This window comes from Dermacentor albipictus, chromosome 10 (genome assembly GCF_038994185.2).
Source record: "Dermacentor albipictus isolate Rhodes 1998 colony chromosome 10, USDA_Dalb.pri_finalv2, whole genome shotgun sequence".
In the NCBI taxonomy this organism is placed as follows: domain Eukaryota; kingdom Metazoa; phylum Arthropoda; class Arachnida; order Ixodida; family Ixodidae; genus Dermacentor; species Dermacentor albipictus.
In genome coordinates, this window is record NC_091830.1 from 42,400,805 (window position 1) to 42,422,125 (window position 21,321).

The following is a 21,321-nucleotide window of genomic DNA, read 5'->3' on the forward strand; positions in this document are numbered from 1 at the left end:
GTGTAAAAATTACAGCGGCGATGACGTAAGTTCTATACAGCCAGTTTTAAGGTATTTTCGCGGATACGTCGCTCAGTGTGCTAAACATTTTTAAAAGCTCCAAACGGCGGTGTCACTTATTTTCAAAAGCAGTGGAATTTCATGGAATTTCATACTGTGAAATCTGTTGAAATTCGCCAAATTAGTGAGTGCAGTGCGTAAATGTGAAATAGGAGTCGCCGCTAGTCCTTACGCATGCCCCGTTTCTGGCTTAGCAAACCTTCCGCCACATTTCAGCCGACCTGCTTGAAGCTCAAGAAGTGTAATCTACAGAACCAGCTTAACGTTTCCTGTGATGCCCCTTTAATTATGCATATTGTCACGCAATAGTGACGTTAAAGAACACAGCAGCAATAGTGTGAAAGACAAAACTTACAAAACTAATTTTTATTGGGCGAACCTGTGCCCTCAAAACTAGACTACACTTAAAGCACAACGATAGCGGCGAACACAGTCGGCGATCGTCGAAAATCTGATCAGCAGGTTAAGCGCGTTGGCATTTATACATCAGTGGTCGAATGTTCCAGAGAAATCGCTGGGTCCCGCGTGTCTTCCGCAAAGTTCTACACCATTCGCGTCGCGCATACATGCAATCAGATTACACGAGGTTCGGTGACAGACAGCGGATATAACCATCGATAACATTCCAGAAACTTCCTATACATACAGGCGCGTCCTGCGCTGTGCGATAACATCTGTTAGGCAGTGAAACGTGGTCACCCGATAAAGATAAACATGTACACGTGTCAATGTAGATGACAAACAAGGAGTCTTCCTTGGTTTTTATTTCTACTCAGGCCGAACAGCGAATGGCATAGACGGATTGAATGCCAAGAAGTTGGCGTACCAAAAGCGCCAATACACATTCTCAATTCACTTCTCACAACAAGGTGTGCGTCAAGTCGATGGTCAATGTGATTTATAAACACAGTTACACGCATACACGATCTCATAAATGCACTACAAAAGCAATCTAATTCTTTAAAGTGCTTTACAGTGGTAAACACTGACTTGACCATTTCATAAAAACAGTTAAAATCTTCGCAGCTTAGCATACAACACAGCGCTGCTACACTATAAAAAGCCGTCGGGCGTGGAAACAGAGTTTCGTTCTTAAAATAGTAAATGGGCGGAGATAGGATGTTCTTTGATGCCTTACTGCAGCGTCATGAATTCATATGACATTTTCATAAATAGCGTTATTGTCCATAGGCTTATGCTTATGTAAATTTAGGAGGATGCGGCCGATAAAAATTCGACAGAGTGAAGTTACACTCCGACACGTTGCGAGTGATAAATCCTCAGAAATACGATACAAAAGACACATTATTATCAGTCGTCGCTGATGGACCCAATAAGGAAGCCGACGGGGCTTTCAAAGCGACATTATATGCTAAAACCTCTAATGAATTCTTGCAGTTCGTTGCAGGCGGAGGCATAATATTGGTGCTCTTCGTCGTAAATGGTCCTGACGGCATGGCTCACCTCGGAGAGACGCATTTCGTATTCAGCGGCATTGATATCTGAGCAATGCCATGCAGAAGCGTCGGGAATTTTGAGGCTTTTAAAAATCCGTTCCTGAGTGACTTCGTCCAGTTCCCCAAGCGTGCACCGGTCCTTTCCCTCCACATTGGGCCCCAATGCGCTGCCTCGGCGTTGAACTTTAGCACGGTGGCCCAAAGTGTGAGAAATCAAGCCCTTGGTGAACTTTATCACTTTGTCAATCTTCTCCGTGTACCAGTTTGTCCGTTCCAGGAGGGCCTCCTTAAATCCTGACATGTCCAACGAACGACGGAGTCTAACACCTAGGTCTACCGTTAGCTTCTCGTCAAAAGCCCGCATGACCAGGCGGGGTGCCGTGGCAGCCGTTATGGTCTGTACAACTGCTACAGGTTCCAGTTTCTGGTTCTTCCTGACAAGAGCGAGCACTTCGGGAATGACGATTGGCTCTTTCAGCATTCCCTGCGTTAGTCTGAAGTCTACGATCCAGCGACATTCCTTGATAATACTGGGCAGGCATTTCACAAGGCTTTCGCTTTCTTCGCCTTGCGCACTGGTAACGTGAATGTGGAGCTTCTGGAGGGTCTGGTTCATGCGGCTGAAATACCAGAACCAGACTAACGCCGGATGGTTCAGTCCCCAGCCGCCCATCGTGAGAGAGCGAATCGAAACGCTCGAGGCGAGACCTTGGAATAGTAGGACGGAGGTGAATTCGCAGCACGTGTCCGCCAAACTGATGCTCAGTTCAGTCAGGGTTTTGCTGGTGGCAGCGAGCAGAGACAGTCCCAGAAAGCTGTGGGTACGGATCCCGGGCAAACGCACGTCTATCTCCAATGACTGGAGCGCGTCCGATGCTCGAAAAAAGGGTAGCACGGCGATAAAGTAGCTGAACTGGAGGGAGCGAGCTTCTAAGGAATCTCTGGGAACATCGCAAAATGCGAGATTCAACTTGCGGAATGTTACGTCCTTGCGAATGGCGGAGGTCAGAAGCGGGATCTCTTCCGCATAGTGCACTTTGTTGACACGTACAATAGGCGCAGAGCAGTTTTTCTGGAAAATAGTTTTCCGCTGATGCTGCCAGATGGCGTCATCGATGATTTTCTGCGTCACGTCTGTGTGACTGACGGATGGCGAAGCCCGAACTTGTCCCACATCAAGCACTTCGAGGGTGTCGTTGGCATTTAGTGCTTCCACAAGAATACTCAGGTGCTCGCAAGTAAAGTTGTAACTTCTGAGGTAGAGCGCCTTTAGGAACCGTGATTCAGACTTGTCTTTCATAGCAGGAAGTTCTTCGAAAGGGGGGCGCGCTCGTTCCTGAATGCCATTTTTCTTCAGACCTCCTGCAATTGCTTTAGCACCTCGTGTCGTGAAGAAAGAATTTTCCAGCATTAAAAACCCCATTTTCGCGTTTTCTATGAACTTGGCCAGTATAAATTGGTAGTAGCGGCTGGGAAGGGCTGACTCCAGGTCCACAGAAAGAACAAGGCGCCTCAGAGAAGTGTTGACTTCGGCTAGGTCGCAGAGTTTCACGAGCTCGGAAGGAGTGGCAAGCTCTTGACTAATCTTAACTTCAACGACGTTTTTGTTTTCACTTAGGTGCTCCAAGATTGGCTTCAGGTCGCAGGCAACTCGGAGTTGAACTCGTCTTAGTCGCTTACAGCCAGCGCTTGCCAGCAGCAGCGCCAGCTGTTGGCTTCGTTTGAACCATAATCCAGCGTTGCGCAGAGAAAGCGAGAAATATTCTAGGAAAGGTAGACCCATAGCCGCATCGATCAGTCCGGCCAAGTTGCTGAAAGTGAAAAGAATGCAAACGTTGAGACGTTGGTCCACTTTCATTCACCTGGCGAGCCAACCTAAATATAAATTATTCTTGCATGAGCCATGACTACTGCGTCTACTTCCATATATTTTACGTCAAGCTGGCTAATGTTGGGTATACTTGAGTATCAGTGCCGAAATAAATAGCGATGCACTGGCAGGAGACAAAAATATTGATGGTGTGTAGGTACCTGTGCCTAACAACGTAAAGTTGTAAGTTGTAAGGCAGTTATAAGCCAGTGCACTTATCTGAGGTTTGTATATCTTCCTTATTACGTTATACACTTAAGCTTAGCATCGGCTTCTGCGGGAAGACGTAAATGAGTAATGGCTATATTTCGAACTTTTTAGATGCCGTTGAGATGTTTTAATATATACACTGTTACCACGATAATATTGAGTGTTGCCGTATACACGCAAGAAGATGGCAGCACTTTTTTGCATCCTTCATGCAAGGGAAGATCGGAAAAATTTACTTCGTTTTGCTTCGTCAACAAAGCTGGACTACATGTAAGATTTTCCAAAAGGAGAGCAGAAATCATTCCCTCCCAAAGGGCCCCTAATCTCGGCCTGTAAAGCTGTTACAGTCGTTTTTACGTTCATCGCGACCACAAATTTTATTACGGGGTTTGAAGCGCTGCTCTCCCAGGAATTAGATACTAACGTAGCGAACGCGATTTGTGCCTTGAGCCAGCCTTAACTCTCGTTACGACAAAGGCCGTTGTGTCTGCGGCAGAAAACATATGCCGTGACAAAATTACATGATTGCGACACTTGATTTATTCGGATGTTCTGTCGTTCCTAACCATATGAATTCATTGAATTTTTACTAAATCTCATTGTTTACGCTTTTCTCCTTCATTTCTTGTTGCTTGCAACGAATACGTGTTTCTGGTGCTAGCAGTCGTCGCTTCTCAGTGGTAACTTCATCAGAGCGACAACACCTGAGCGCATAGGTCCTGCACGTATTAACATGCACTACCCCAGGGAATAAATTGTGTTACCTGTCGGCTATGTGGCACCGCCTCAAGGAGAGCTTCCTGAGCAACACATTAGATGCGACGAGAGCGGCGAGGCGGAAGTTGTCATCCGGGTGGAGCAGTTGCAGCCCGAAGAGCGACAGCTCGGTGAGGTAGGTCACGCGACCAAGGAAGGGGAAAAAGAAGCGGCCTCTGGGTGACGCTCTTCCGCTGACACCAAGTTCGATGGCTCTGTAGCATTCGCGCAGTCGAAACCGTCGGCAGAACTCACCGGGCGACTCTGCCACCGCAGTCAGGTCAAGGTGCAGCCGCCGAATGCAGCAATGCACTCGCAACATCCACGTGACCAGACATTCTCGCTCCAGGGTAAACTCTGCAAGGAAGCGCATAGCGGGTTGTGCAAACGCTTTCCATGTGCGCTAAGAGCGGCGCCACGGTACGGACGTATGAGCGGAAGGAACACTTTCGGTAGAGAAGGTCCTCTCTTACTGCCTTTTTAACCTATGTCGTCATCCTCAGCCTATCATTATGATAGCAATTATATGGGCACTCCAAGCGCATTTCTGCCTGCGCCGTCGGCGTCGGCGTCGCCGTGATGTTCCGCATAAAGTTCAAAGACGATAACATCGTAGCCGTGCGCCGTAGTCTCTATGTGCGAGTGAAAGCGTGGGAGGGTGAGCTGACGATGGTGGATCGACACCGTCGTGCGTAAGGCACCGAGGGTGGGGGGGGAGGGGCGGCGCAGGTTCTACACCGGTGGTGGCTGCGTCTAGTGCGGCCACGCGTCTAGTACCATCTACCGTCTAGTACCGTCTAGGCCACGCGTCACGCGTCTAGCCACGCGTCTAGTAGAACCCGTCTTGAAAGCCACCTGCGATGGGGACTAAGTGCGCGGACTGCTGATAGCTTCGTGTGCGCTTTGTTCTCGCCGCTTGGTTCGCGCTGAAGCGAGAGGAAGCACGAAGGTGCTTCCTCTCGCTTTCAACGAGAGAGAGGAGGAGGCGTTCTACTCCGGCTGCGACTGCGCATGTGGCAGTTGTGCGCGGTCGCGTGACCGCATCTTGAGAGCCATCCGCGTTGTGGGCGGAGTCTAAATGTGTCGGCGGCTCGTAGCTTTGTGCGTGTTGTGTGTTTTTGGCGCTCACTTTGGGTTGAAGCGATAGACGGCACGAATGTCACTTCGCTCGCAGATGCTGCGGCGCTTCCTCACTTCAGCGTCTTGTCACAGAGTGTACGTGGTCATCGGATGAGATGTGTTCATGTTTGCTTGTGCACGCGTGACGAGATGCTTCTTAAGTTAAATAGTAAGCTAACCGTTACAAGTGTATACGGCCATGCAATAAAACTACTGTCCTTACTTCGTATAGCTGTCTACTAATTTGCTATCGCAATCCATGCTTCGCTTTTCGGGCGAAACTGCCACTGTTTACCTCCACTGCTAAGACGAAGGCTCCTCCCAGTGATCTCCAATTACCCTTCTCATGTGCGATCCGCCACTTTACTATGGCGCAATTGTGAACGGGAACGAATCGTGGTGCCACTACCACGAGCCTAAAAGACGACGGCAAAGCTTACAGAGGAAACATTTCAATTCATAACCCCCAAGAAAACTGAAGGCCGTCATTTCTGCCGAAAAGTTGTTGACTTTTTTTCGGTCGTCAGGGACCATAACTGATCGAATTCGCTAAACCTAGAGAGACTCAATCGTTTCGGATATTGTAAAACGTCGTGTCGGCTGTGTGTTGCAATCAAAAAGAAATGACGCGGAAATTGAGGAATGGGGTCATCTTGCTCCACTAATGCTTGTCCCCACGTCGCTGATGTCGTTAACATAAAACTGGCAAAGTTCAAGCGGGAAACACTGCAACACTCGCCATACATCTTCCTGTCTCTTGAGCTGGCACAGTATGACAAGAGTGTATGATGAACATAGATGACAGGTCATGACATGAATGTCAAGACAGGCGTGTTATGTAGGTCATGAAACAGCCGCCTACGTCTTGGTAGGCTCCCAGCACACTGCTTCGCATAACATCGATTCCCACCTGGCGTGCGATCCGTCAGTTTTCTTCCCGAGCTTCTTCGTTATACCGACCCATTCCTCCATCATATGTTAGTACCGGTATAATGTAATGATTGTACGCCTTTCAAAGGTAGCCGTGAGCCGCCAGTACACGATTCCAATAACCATAATTGCAATGCTCGATTGACCGCTATACTTACCGCTCCCGCAAACGCCAGTGTCAAACTTCTCTCTCGTAATTTATGTAGGAATATATGTATCTTTCGACAACGCACCACACGCTATTATCTCTATAGTCATGCGCTTGGCTTCGCCACCTGCGTAAAGGTTTCTACAAAACTTATGAAAGGGAACATTAACGCTGCGATCAAAAAATTATATTGTACAGTTTTACGGGACAAAATCACGTTAATATTATTAGGCACGACGTTGTACGGGGGCTCCCAAATAATTTTGACCAAATAGATTCTCCAACGGGCCCTCAATACACGGTACATGGGAGTCTCGCCTACTGGCCGCAATTTGATTCCGCACCCTCGGGCTTAGCCGCGCAATGCAAAAGCCACTGCGCTAACACGGCGGGTGGTGCTGCGATTGTTAACCTACCACGGTAGTTGTAGGATGTACAGCCACGCGCAATATGACCTGCAACACCAGTGCCCGTGGTGGATGGGGCTGTATGGGTGCGCATACACAGGGTAAGTTCCAGACCTAAACACAGCTTCGATTAGTAGCATTTACCAAACCGTTATTTCGCATGTCAGAGCCGCCGCGCAGCCCTGGAGCCCCTTGGACCACGAACAAGGGTGTTGCAAGTCACATTGCATGCGACTGTACGTGGATTGGTCTACCCTTCATGCTTGAGGCTTATGACGTTTTTATGTCGTCATTCAGGCGTTCAATGAGGAGCGGCACACACCTGGCACATTCGTTGTGAACCAAGCTGGCATCAAAGAGGTTCAAGAAAGAGCAGCACACACAGAGTGGCACCTACACAGTGCTCCAAGACGGAGCTAGAGACGCATTCAAGGGCGGTCATACCGCGTACCCTGCGACCCACGTTGGCATCAAAGAGGTTCGTTGAAGAGCTGTTCGGTACACAGTGCCACGCACGCAGTAACCCCAGTGGGCCTGACGGTTGGTTCTACCCTGTTCCCTCAGCACAGTGGCCCGACACGCTACACATTTTGCCACAAACTGCCCAGAGACCCAGGCTTCTGGGAAGACGGTTAGAGAGAGGTTGATAGATAGGTCGATGTAAAAGCAGTTAGCCCCGCAAAGAGTCTGAAATACCCCAAAAATGCGAATCGCATTCAAATCGGGAGACAACTCAGTGTATCCTAATTTATTGCGAAGGTACTTGCCCAAGGAGACCCTTAGGTAACATTCACCTTCAAGACGCACAGGGATTTAAAGCGAAGAGAAGCAATGTTTAAAGTATTGGCAGAAAAGAAAGGAAGGAGATCGATAGGTCCAGATCTCTTGTAGGCATAGGTAAATTTAGAGCTCTCAATAAAGAAAAAAAGATTAGCTAGGAGTAGCATGTTGTATTGGAATAGCGCAGTGTGTCTCCCCGGGGCCAAAACGTGGCTTTTTTTGCAGTGATGGCCTGGGTGCCAAAGCACTCCGATATACTGCAGCGTCATGATTCGCTGCAGCCTGAAGTTAGTGCTGGAAGGTGGAGCCACAATGAGGCAACAAAGGGGCCTCCGGGATCAGCAGTTATGGTTGTCGTGGACTTTCTTAACTTTGATAACAGAACACCTGCGTTCTTACCCAAATGAACCAGCAGATGATCGCTTGTTTGCCTTCTGCAACTCATTTCATAGGGGTTTTGACAGCGTTTTAGTTTATAAATGCAGGAAGTTCTGCACAACATATATTTCGAGTGCTAGCCCACCAGTCGATCGCAACGCCTGTCCGGTGGCGTCATCGCAAAAGCGTCCCCAGTTCTCCTGTTGTTTTGCTATATGCACGACACACTGCCCCATTTCAGTACATCATAGCAGTAAGCAGAACACTACACGGATAAGCATGCACAAACCACCGGGTTAGCTCAAGCAGCCTACGCGATCACGTAGCCTGCTTTAGCGAAAACGGTTTAAACGAAAATGCCAATAAATCACCGTCATCATTATTGAGTCAAGGTGGAATCATGGGTGGAGGAGCATTCTAGAATACGGGGCTTAGTGGCGATGGCATCCATGCCTACACGCCTCAGTGTGGGTGATCCCAATTTAGGCACTAAACCGCTCAGGTATGAAAATGTTTGCGCTGTGCCTGGCATTGTAGCATAAAATTCAATTCGCCACTTTCGCTGTGTGTCAGAAATCATTTCATAAGGTTGCACGTTGCGTACAGTAAAAATAAACACCATCAAATGCCGTTAAATCTTCGCTCCCCACAGATTCAAACATATACGTTGAATGTATGAAGCTTGCCTATTAGATGTAATGTTTTAAGGACTTAGTTAGAAATCCGCGACACAATACTTACGTTCATTATCTATGAACATTCCTCGCGCTTTCTGGCGGATCGACTCTGCAGTGGCCTGCTTGGGAAATGTGCCGCCGAGGTGGCGCAGGGTGTAGGATCCCGGCTGCACCTGGACAACTTCAACGCCGTAAGGGGCAATCGATCGATTCAGGCTAACCTGGTAAGCCAGGAGCCAGCAATATGCTTGCTTGCTTTGAGTGCACAAGGCGTCCAGCACTTCCTCCGGCTCGTCGGAGATGGTGCGACGCACGTCGAGCACAGAGCGTGCGAAGCTCTCGACATGTGGAAAAATAGCCGGCTGGTGTAGGTGCAGAAACTTGGACAAGGAGGCCAGGTAAGGCGAACAGAAAGCCTCTTCTTCCTGCATTTTGAAGAAGATTTATACTGTCATAACTGCGGGAACAGTATCAGTTGCAGTCCCGTGTGTCTCATCCGCGATGTTCTAACGCGGGCTAACCGAAAAACTGCACAAGAATGCGCAGCCGTTTCACTTTGTGAAGGCAGGCTACCAGCGGAGCTGTTAAAAAAAAAGAGAAAGCCCACGAATTTACACTGGATGTAAATTTTGCTTATTTTGGGGCTTTTCTCTTCCGCGTCTGTAGGATACTCTGCGAACACGTACACTCGCTACATATAGCAACTCAACCTCTCGAGATGTCCAACTTGAACCGCGCCAAGCGCATCAATACGCTGCTTGCCCGCAAGAAATTCACCAGGGCGTTCTTTGCCCCTTGTCGATGCATGCGTCCAGGGTGCAGTGGTTTCAATGTAGCGCCTCTGTGCTATAGGCGCATCCTTCAAATCGTGCTGGCGGGTGACCCTAACAATGGTTATTTAATTCTTCATTACACAGTACTTGGCTGAAAATGACCAATTTACGCAGTCGAAGAGACAGACGTTTAAAGGCAGAAGGACAAAGCTTAGGCAAATCCAAGCACTTCCCACAGTTCCCATGCTGGCCGCTATGGCTGCCTGATCCGCCCCGATAGCAGCTGCCGTAGACACTAGCGGCAGAGTTCCCTCTTGTAATTATTGTATGAAACTGCATTGGGTCGCTTCTTAGCTTTTCTATTGCTGCGCCAGGTGTCAGCACATGCCTTACTGTTTCGCTTCACGTCCTCATAAGGACGTGGAAGCCTTGAGGGACGGAGATTTAAAAAATGTACGAGAATGTAGACATGTGCAGCTCCGCTGTAAAAAAAAATTGGCAGTGGCTTAGCTCGGCTATGCCAGGATATACGTAGCGAAACCGAAGGCATAGCATGGTTAGCCTTGGTTAATCTTGATTGCAAGCTCAGGTTAGTCTGGTTGTCTAGCTATCTTTCGGCGTTTAGCCAATCGTTTGACGCACTGTTCGTCTGTTTCCTGGGCGATTCGTTTCCTCGACATCTCGTTCCAGTGTCGATTCCAGGCCTCCTCCTGCTTATCAGAATTGTCGCCGTCCATACTGCCGCCTCAACTGAGGTTGTGGCGCACGCGAGATCTCCTTTTCAATCCTCGGACACGTTACGAGGCATGCGACGCAGCTGGTGAAGCAAGCGGAGGCGAGGGCAACGACAAGGAACACGTGTGACGTCATACCAAATGGTGGCACCGGAAAGGCGCGGCGCTGCGCAGTAGCGGAACACCTGTGGCTCGGTGCTACTAGTGGCGCATGCGCAGTAGTGAATAGGTAGCGAGTGAGAGAAAAAAATATCCGCGGCGAAGCGCGCGTTGTGACGTCATGCGCCTCCTCGGAGCACTGACACGGCGAAATCGCAAGTTTGCGGCCCGTAAAGCTTTCGCTTTAAAAAAAGGTGAAGGGGAAACTAATGGTGAATTCGTCGAATCGCACCGGGGCGTCTAAATGTGCCGTTTCATCCAATCTCGTCGCCCCAGGGTGCCTCCGCCCGTTAACCTTCGTAACCCGATCTATAATTATATTATTTATAATATATTTGCGGTTCCCACGCACTGTGGGAATCAATCTGCGCAAAACCTCTTTATGGTGTTTGCTTTGATTGACGATGTAGCGCACTACTACTTGACACAATGGTGCGGTCACGAAAGACGACGTAGACGCGCCCAGCACACTGACGGTGCGCAAGCAGAGGAATCGGCGGAATCAGGCTTCGGTCTCATTGAACGGGATCGGCTAAAATATAATTTGTGGACGCCAGGCACCAGGGTCTGTCTGGTTTTCCTCCTCGCACACTTTGGTCACCCGGGCGGGATGGTGGTGACCCACCGGATGGCCTGAAGCGATGCGTCTCCTGGACACAATGGCGGAGTCGATTGTTCCAGCACTCATCATACTCTGGATTAGCCGCTAAAGTGTCCCTTCCACCGTTACGACTAACCGTGGTTTTCAATTCGGCTCAGCCTTGTTCGCCAATATACCTTGGCTACTCGGAATCAATCACATCAAGACAATTTCTTACCACTCGATATATAATGGTATCATCGAACGTTTTCGCCGCCAACTGAAGACTTCACTCATGGCTTCGACTCTTCCTTCATCACGGATCGAGCGCCTTCCTTTAGGTATGCCTGGCATCCGCACCACTCTTCGCAGTGACTCTTCCACCAGCGCCACTGAGCTTAGGTCTGGCACCACTACGAGTCCCTCGCGAATTCTTCGGTGACTCGCCCACCTTACCTACTGACGTTTACAACTACGCTTAACGTCTACGCAATTCTATGCGTACTGTCGTCCCCCCCCCCCATTCATTTTCTAAAGCAAAAGCTTTACTAACCTAGCCGAGCCGAGCCGAGTTTCGCCGTCGCCGCGAATTTGACCTTCACTTGACCGCAGCTGCGCCGTCGCCTTGGCAACGCATCACGTGACTCCCCACACCCAGCTCCAGCGTCGCCGCGTGGGCTAGCCGCCGCCTGACTACGTGACTCGCCGCGAGCGTTGCGCGGGAGGCTTTGTGCCGTCGTCGCCAAGCGGCGTCTGACCACCCCGCGGATATCGCCCGGCGAGTTGCTTCACTGGAGAAGGTCCGGAATGCAACAGGCGTCACACCGTCGAGATCAACGTAGCAACCGCGTTTGCGCCCTGTCCGTTTGTTCTTCGGCGCTGTTCGCGGCGTCTCTTTGCACGTCTAGCGCTTGCGCTTTCCCTGTGACACAAGAGACGTCGCACCATCGAATGGTGCGTGTCTAAACAAGCACAATCGCATTCATGTCTAACCACCGACCTAGGCACAGCCGTCATACCTGGCTTAACGATGATTGTATGCCTGAGTATAATAATCACAGCTAAATCAAAAGTTAACCAAGTGAATCTAAGGCTTGAGCAGGCTAAACCAAGCTTTCGCTCTGCATATCTGCGGTTAGCTGAGCTAAGCCGCTGCGATTTTTTTACTGTAAGACGCCTTCTTGAGTGGCTTCTATAACGGAGCACTAAGAAGCCCCACTAAATCAGTTTAAGTTGGCAAAATATTCCTTCTAACGGTTCTGATTCATTACGTAGAGACAGGTTGTTCCTGGAGAAAGCAAATACTGAACAAAATGTAATGGCATTCAGGCAATTGATGTACGAAGGAAAATATTCCTGCAAAACCCATCTTATGGTGCCCGGGGATGTTAGTGCGATTGACATTGAGGCAATGTAATGACACACGCCAGTGGCGCCATCGAACCGCGTCAGGTAAGAAGTGAACATGCAGCCAGGCGGAGTCCTAATTTTCTTCGACTTCTCGCTACTGCACTTACGCACTACTGACTTCTCGCTAATGCACTAAGTTTGGCTACTGTTCACTTAATACAGCTGATCAGAACCTCGTAGATTACAACTTGGGTGCAGAAGATGAATGTGACGATATGTAAAGGTAACAAGTATTGCCTTGCTCCCACGGGACCACTTTCGTCATGATGCCTGGATGTCGTCTCTTGCCAGACAGTGTTCTCTTTTACTGCATTGAAATACTTGCGGACGATTGTGTCATCTACGACAAACGCTAGCTGCAATTACTCGCGTAAACTACGAAGGGATCTCGACAGAATTTATTTTTCGTTTAATAACTGACGCATGAGTCTTAATATTAACGAATGTAGATATATGTGTGCATCTCCCCGACTACGAGTCAATAGTAGCACGCTTGCTTATTTCCTCTATGCTACCAGACCAGACTCCTGACTCGCACAAGTACACAAGTGTCCTGCTACGGAACGCACATGTTAACTGCAGAATTAACAATGTCAACTGTGGCACATCCATTCCTGTGCCGTAACTTTATTATTCTCCCGAGTGCTGAGGAAGAAGAAGACGCCGGTGTGCGCGGACGAATTCTATTCGGCTCTTGTTTCTACCAATGTTTTCGTGGCGATTTTTCACGATTTCAAGGAAATATTTGTGCAACACGGCTTTGTGAAGTTGCACGGACCCTGTGGACACTTTCCTGGACACTGTGAGTGTTTATCTCTACCATCTACAGCGGTTTTGCCATCGTCACCCGGCCGCCGCCTCGCTAGCCCTAACGAGGGGAGCTTCTGATCCGACGTGTCGAGCGCGGCGACGCTTCTGGCGCGTTGCTCTCTCTTCCACGACGTCGCCGCCGCTGCATGGGCTACAATCATTGTGCTGAGACATGGAATACCAAGTGGCTGGGGATGACATTGCCTTGGCGGACATCACCCCGGATCAAGGCTGGCAGACTGCCACGTCTCGCCGCGCCGCAGCCAAACGTGAGAGCGTTAACCATACTCCGCCATATGGCGTGCTGAAACGTGGAGGAACTGAGACCCGCGGCCGTGAAAACGTTAAAAACACCATAATCCGCGCGAGCAGAATGCCGCCATTGCCAAAAGATGACATCCGTATTATTATAAGGCCTCGTGGGGGACTTAACATAGCAAAGGTTGGCCCTGCGGTGGTTGCCAACGCCATTGCCGCCTCGGCTGGCCTCAGCCCGGCACAACAACACTCGGACACGCTTTGCCCCAACAACAAACAGAATATCTTAGTGGCAAGCACTCCGCTCAGAGAAAATGCTAACCGCTACGCGCGGGTAAAGCAAATTTGCATCCAAGGCGTCACCCACGAGATCAGCGCCTACGAAGCGGCACCACAGTCCACTTGTAAGGGAGTCATCCGCGGGGTCCCCGTGGAAGATGGGCCGACGGACATTGACTCGAAAATCGTCAATGACAGAAATCCACTGGCATTGGCCGCCAAGCGCATAGGCACTACCACCGCAGCAATCGTGGCATTCGATGGCCATCGAGTGCCCAATTTCGTGCGCTATGGCTCGGTCCTCATGCACTGCACGCTGTACCGCAGGCAGGTCGACATATGTTACGCCTGTGGTCGGCTCGGCCACCGTGCGGACGTGTGCCCAAACCCTGGGGACGTTATTTGCCGAGGCTGTGGTGGCCCAAACCCCACTCGGGAGCACCACTGTGCACCCAAATGTAAGCTATGCGGTGGCCCCCATCTCACCGCCGACAAAGCCTGCAAGGAACGCTACCACATGCCATACGTGGTCCGTCGACGGCGATGGGAGAGAGCACGCTCGACGAGGAACGGTGACGACTGCACTACAATGCCCAAGTCCGCCATCGCTACCACCGAAGACGCCTACCCGCAACTCCCTGGCAGTGCCCGGGCCGCTGACAACGACCGATCCCACTCCAGATCCAGGGGCCGATCTCGGAGCCGCTCCAGGCGGGCATCGACATCCCGGAGCCGACCACGGGCCCGCTCCCGCGGTGCGCCGCGCGGCGCATCTCGGGACCGCTCCATTTCTCGCTCCAAGTCCGGGCCCGGGTCCCGTTCTGGATCCCGCTCCGAGCCCTCTTGTCAACGTTTGCCAAGCTCACCGGCACCACCAACAAGCAACAAGAAACGAGGTTCCCTCACCTGGACAGATGTCGTCCGGGGAAGAAGGAACGACATCACATCACAGGTAGGGTCGGGCTCACTCCCAGAGCACGTTACAGACACCAGCATATCCGAGATAGCGTTACTCAAACGCGAAAACGCCGCTATGAAAGAAACAATCCTCAAACTTACGGCCGCGATTGCCGAACTACAGAACGACAGGAGCGCGCGCGCAGCCATTATGCCCGCCGCCGAAAACGCTGCGAAGGCAGTAGCCCCGTCACCACCGCCACACCCTGTTAGCGCTGATAGCGCGGACGGCGAGAGCGCGCCCAAGAAACGCGCCGTAGCTCGCGCCATACCTGAACTGAAACCCGAGTTAGAGGAGATTAAAAGTACGCTGTCGGCAATTAAAGAGAGCCTCCGCTTTCTCGGAGAGAATATGGCCCGCGTACAGTCAACCCTCACGGCCCACGGTAATCGGTTGGGGATAGTCGAACACTATCTCGAAAACGTCGTAGCCCCCGCCATTGACGCTGCTAAACCGGTCTCGACACAACACCCCACGCTCAATCCACCCACACACGCGGCCCCCTTCCAACCGTCAAGCGCCCGGGCCGATCCCCACAAGCATCAAGATGGCCAGGCGAGATGAAGCGTTCCGCATCTGGCAGTGGAACTGCAGGAGTTTCACTGCACGGAAAGCCTCCCTGCAGCAATACCTACGTAGCCACGATGCCAAGCCCCACGTAATCCTTCTGCAAGAAACTTTAACACACACCGCCACGTTTACCGGTTACCAGTGATTACCAGGCCACGCGGGAGGAAGTGGTACTGCCACGTTGGTCTCTAAAAAGTTCACCTGCCTCGCGCATGACCTCGGCACGTCCGAGGTTGACAACGTCATGACGGAGATTCTCCCAAGCGACGCGTCCCGACAAAGTGTGTACATACTCAACGTGTACAGCAGCCCCAGACAAACGAGTCACCGTTTCCGACGCCTCTTCCAGAGAGCCATACGTCTTGCTGGCTCAAACCCGCTCGTCATTGCTGGCGACTTCAACGCTGCGCATCGCACCTGGGGTTACGTATATGACACCCCCAAGGGCACCGCGCTGTGGCAGCATGCGAACGAGCTCGATCTCACCCTAGTGACAGACAAGGCGTTCCCTACCCGTATCGGCACATCCACGCACAGAGACACCACTCCAGATCTCTGCTTCGTGAAGAACACAGCCGATGCCCGCTGGTCCAATCTTGCGGAGGATCTTGGCAGCGACCATCTCATACTGGCCGTGCACTTACCCAGCATCGTCAGGAAGCCCAAGTCGTACACGTGGGTCGACTGGGACTTCTTTCGCAAGACTCGCGCCTCACGACTCCCTCCAGACACTGCCCCGAACCTCGCGACGTGGACGGCTCAGCTCAAGGCCGACGTCGTTAAGGCCACGAAAACATTTAGCACGAATATGCCAACCGAGAAGATGGACAGCCGCCTCGCCCACTTGCTCGAAGCCAAACAGTCTCTAATGACACGATGGAAGAGCCAGCGTCTCAACCGCAGGCTCCGCAAACGCATTGCACAACTGAACCAGACCATAATGGAACACTGCAGCACCCTATCCAAACAGCAATGGGACGAGGTGTGTAACTCCGTCGACGGACAGGTCCGCAACGGGAAGACGTGGAACCTCCTCAAACACCTGGTCGACGACACCAACACCCGCACAAACCAGCGCCACTCGCTCACCAAAGTCCTTCACCAGGCCAAAGGCACCGCTTCGCCGGATGACATCGTCAAGACGCTTGTGCATAAGTACCTGCCGATACCCAAAGGCCCGCCGACCCTATATCCCGATTACACCGGTACCGACAACAGTCTCCTAGACGCCGATTTTTCCGTCGAAGAGATACGCCGGGCTCTCCATGAACTAAACGGCCGTTCCGCCCCAGGCCCCGATGGCATAACCAACAAGCTCCTGCGGAACTTAGACGACCCCTCGGTCGTGTACCTCACGGACGCCATCAATGACGTGTGGGGGCGGGGCGAGTTATCTGATGCCTGGAAACTAGCCCAGACGATCCTCATTCCGAAACGGGGCAAGGCGCCTGGCGTCGATAACCTTCGCCCCATCTCGCTAACGTCGTGCGTGGGTAAGGTGGCCGAGCATGTCGTACTCAACAGAGTCGGCCGGTATCTCGAAGACCAGGACTGTTACACACACCACATGATCGGCTTCAGACCCGGGCTCTCGACTCAGGATACGATGCTTCTCCTGAAACACCAAATCATAGACGCCGGGGCTACTTGGGGCACCCGCGCCATACTTGGCCTTGACCTGGAGAAGGCTTTCGATAATATCCAGCACTCGGCAATACTAAAGGCGATCACGGCCTTAGGGCTCGGGCGCCGGTTCTACGAGTTCGTCCGCTCCTTCCTAACCCGTCGCAAGGCCGTGCTCCGTGTCGGAGACCTCACGTCGGAAGAAGTCGAGCTCGGACAGCGTGGCACCCCCCAGGGCTCCGTCCTCTCGCCGACGCTGTTCAACCTGGTGATGATTGGGCTCTCCGAACGCCTGTCGAAGATACAAGGCCTCAACCATACGGTATACGCGGACGACATCACCATTTGGTGCTCCGCGGGGTCGGATGGCTTTATCGAATCCGCTCTGCAGGAGGCAGTCGAAACTGCCGAATCCTACCTCGACCACACGGGCCTCAAGTGCTCCTCCGCCAAATCGGAGTTGTTGTACAGCCCAAAACGACGAGGCAAAAGGCCTAACGGATGGAAACCACCCACCGAGCGCAACATCACTGTCCGCACCAGAGACGGTCGCCCAATCCCCAGGGTTGACTCCATCCGAGTACTGGGAATGATTATCGAGGCAGGCGGATCCAACATCCAAACGGTCCACAAGCTGACGACAAAGACGGAGAACGCAATACGACTTGTACGCAGGGTGGCCAACCGTCACCACGGCCTCAAAGAAGACAATCTGCTGCGTCTCGTACATGCGTTCGTCCTATGTCACTTCACCTACGTCGCAGCAATGCATAAGTGGAAACAATCGGAGCGTGAGAAGCTCAATACACTAATCCGAAAGGTAGTGAAGCGGGCCCTTGGGCTCCCGATCACGACGCCGACGTATCGACTCCTCGAGCTCGGGGTGCACAATACCCTCGAAGAGATCGCTGAGGCTCAGGAGAGAGCGCAGATGATACGACTGACGATGACGAAGACCGGCCGTCACATCTTGCGCGAGCTCGGGTATACTTCCCACTGAACACCCAGGATCCACCGGAGCTTACGCCGGTTCCCCGCGAGCTCCGCGACCTGATCACGATCGCGCCCATTCCGCGAAACGTCCATCCGGAACACAATCGAGGCAGGCGCCAAGCCCGGGCCACCGCGTTCCTCAAACGAGTAAACAAGAAAGCGGACGACGTCGCTTTCGTGGACGCCGCCGCCTACCGATGCAACCGAGCCTTCGCCGCGGTAGCGGTCTCGTCTTCGCAACGAACTTTAAACGCCGCCACGGTACGCACACGTGATCCCGAGGTGGCGGAGCAAGTGGCCATAGCCCTGGCAATGCTCGACGATAAGCGAACCACAATATTTAGCGACTCGAGACCAGCCATCAAAGCGTTCGAGAGAGGAGTCGTCTCCGTCAAGGCATTACGCATCCTCCGCGGCGCTGATCCAAGCACCCTCAAACACCACACCGTCATCTGGTTTCCCGCCCACCTGGGTCGGATACCGGGCGCCCCGCCCAACCTCAACGAGACAGCCCACGACGCTGCGCGCGCGCTTACCGACCGCGCCGTCACCCCCGGGCAACTACGTCTCGATGAGTTGGAGGCGAACAGGGATGCCCCAATAACATACAATGAAATAACCAAACACTTTTCCTTGGGACGACGACTCTTTCCGCCCCCGCACCCCAAACTAAACAGGCCGCAGGCGCTAACGCTACGCTTATTACAGACGGATACCTATCCAAACCCGGCCACCTTACACATAATCTACCCGGACGTCTACCCAGACGATGCGTGCCCCTCGTGCGGGGTCACGGCGACACTCGCACACGTGCTCTGGGAGTGTAGAAACGCTCCGCCCGACTCTACCTCCGACAAGTGGGAGAAGACCCTAAGAAGCCCGCTCCTACAAGACCAGCAATGGGCCGTCCAGCAGGCTCGCGCAGCGGCCGCCAGGTATTCCCTGTCGGTCCCTGCGTGGGAGACGCCCACTGCGCGCTGACGTGCGTCCTGCAGGACGTTAATAAAAGTTTTTCCAATCCAATCTCCCGAGTGCTAACTAACCCTCTGCAGTATACGTGAACGCTCTTAACTAGAATATGCTTCGGCTAGCCGGGACATTTCTCTAAGTAATCTAATTCTAGTCATTGAAAGTTCAAAAATTTTGCTTCTCGTTTCATGTTGCTTACTTACTGCCAGTATGCCAGTGTTACGTGTGTGAAACATTTTAATCCACCTGAACTCTCCTCTCACTGCAAAAGAACTTCGTGTATCTTTTCACAAGATACATCATTTCAAGCCCACCTTAAGTGAACAACTTTCAACACGTTCATCCTACATGCCGTCCCGTTTTGATCACAGCCGAAATGTTGGTGTGCTGTCTTGTCGAACAAAGATTGTGCTAGAATTCCTTTATGCAAAAGACAAGTCTAGATTTCGACCATCTGCCTGCGCCCATGGGCACTATTTGGCACAACGAAAGCTTCAAATGAGCTGTGAACAAAAAAAAAAGTTAGTAAACTATACGGCCGCGCATGTACTTCTTTGTTTTAATGTACATACCGCTCCTTTCTGCAAAGGCTTCAGGCTTAAAAGGTGTTTAACTGAAGCAACGAGCAGGCAAACGAAACTGAATCCTGCAAGCATGTTTTTCGAAGGTTTAGAGGCCTAAATTTTTCATTTAACGCAAAAAGAGAAAATGGGAACGCTAAAGATGTCATTAGAATAGCAGCTTGGGCTTGTTGGTTTTCCATCCTGCTAGTAACAGCGCAAAACGTACACAAGAGACTTCTTCATTCACATGATGTGCGATCACGTGACTGCGACACGTGTAGGCAATGGTTATAAGAAGCCGTGTTTCTTTCGGAACAGCGCTTGTGGTGTCTTCTTGTCTCGTCTCTTGCCTACATTTTGCGCTGTTACTAGCAGGGTAAAGATGTCATGTTTGTACCCTTTAAATCGATAATTTTGATGCACGGTCTTTCGCTAAATCGATATTTGACTGCATTTCCCTTTGACGTCTCCTTTAGAACAGTCGCGAGCTCACCGAAGACCATTGACTGTCGTGACTTTCTGTCTCATCTGAGGAATCCGTCGCACTCGTAGAGCTTTCAGCGCGCTCGTCCGCCTCCGCCGTCGCAGTGCGGCGTCGCGACAGCCCACTAGACACCGGGTAGGGGCGCTTGAACTCCTCGTCAAACGACGTGGGAGGAACCGCGTGCTCCTCCGCGGGTCTCTGAGGCTCGGAGTCTGGTTCCCGGGGTTGGCGAGGCGTGTCGCGTTTCGAAGATTCTGAAGCAGCTCTCCCATGCCATCGTCCCATATGCCACCACGGCCATTGCCTGCAAGTACGCGAGAAATACAGAAAATCCTCGGCATGATCCGAGAAACAATAGAATCTAGAGGAGAGACAGATAGAGCTCTTTAATCAATTTGGAAGTGGTTTGCCTTGCAGCATGCCTAGCATCCTATACTCCGCGTACATGTGATGAAAAAATGATGCACACACAAAACGAAACGCAATTCAACACTCAACAAACTGCCGTATCTTATAGGGAGAAGTCTGAGAAAGGTTAAATGCACCTTAGTTACACAAGATGTACACGCAACGATGGAACATATAGCCAAGTGCACGTTAAAACATGGCAGTATGACGGACATTGGGGCAGTTTAGTCTAACATGAATCAGCTGCAAGCGCATATTAGGTGGACTATGTCTTCCAGTGGTAGGACTATTTCTTCCAGTAGACAGGTGATACAGCAGCCGTATCACCTGTCTAATTTTAAATAAAACTCATTCAGTATTTGCGACATTTTGCCAAATGAGGAGGGAACATGCTTGATCGCACCTGTGTTGCGCCTGCACGGCATTCGAAACTCGCACATTGGATAACAAGTGCGTGTAAGCCTGTAGAGCTGTTTTAAGTCTGCACAGATAGCACAAACCTGTAGTGGGCTGCTCAAGCGAACGAAGTCTTAAGTGCAATCTAAAGGAGTTGTAACCCACTCGATAGTGATAGAACATTAGGGGGGGGGGGGGAGCACAAGACACAAACTTTTTCTTTACCGCCATCGCGACAATTCAGCAATTGTTTTCACTCCAAGGGTGAATGTAATAAGTGTACGTTGTATTTTGGCCTAAAATGGCGTATATATTTTGTCTATCATATGAAATACTGAATGCGTTCTTACTGCATAATTAAAACCAAGATTTTAGAATGGGATGTAAATATGCGCATACAACTAAACCACTGGCACCGTTTATACATTGTGCCGTAACCATGCACACAACGATATGTCTTCTTTACAGTGCAGCACAGTGCGGACAAGGTCTGTTTAGCTGACTTTAGATGGGGCTGGACTATCAAAAATCTCGGTATCCCTTAACCACTTCCAGAAGCGCT

General features: G+C 51.2%; 1 protein-coding gene across 1 annotated transcript in view; it reads right to left on the reverse strand.

Annotated features, from left to right (window-relative positions):
• Nucleotides 1-791: 791 nt before the first annotated feature.
• The window catches only part of LOC135907355 (uncharacterized), a 31,497-nt gene continuing 10,967 nt past the window's right edge, over nucleotides 792-21,321 (reverse strand). Inside the window, exons 5-8 of the mRNA XM_065439041.1 lie at nucleotides 19,965-20,259; nucleotides 8,857-9,217; nucleotides 4,362-4,710; nucleotides 792-3,328 (exon numbers count right to left, since the gene is read on the reverse strand). Coding sequence (XP_065295113.1) covers nucleotides 1,426-3,328; nucleotides 4,362-4,710; nucleotides 8,857-9,217; nucleotides 19,965-20,259 — 2,908 coding nt within the window. The 3' untranslated portion in view covers nucleotides 792-1,425. The remainder of the gene's footprint in view (nucleotides 3,329-4,361; nucleotides 4,711-8,856; nucleotides 9,218-19,964; nucleotides 20,260-21,321) is intronic.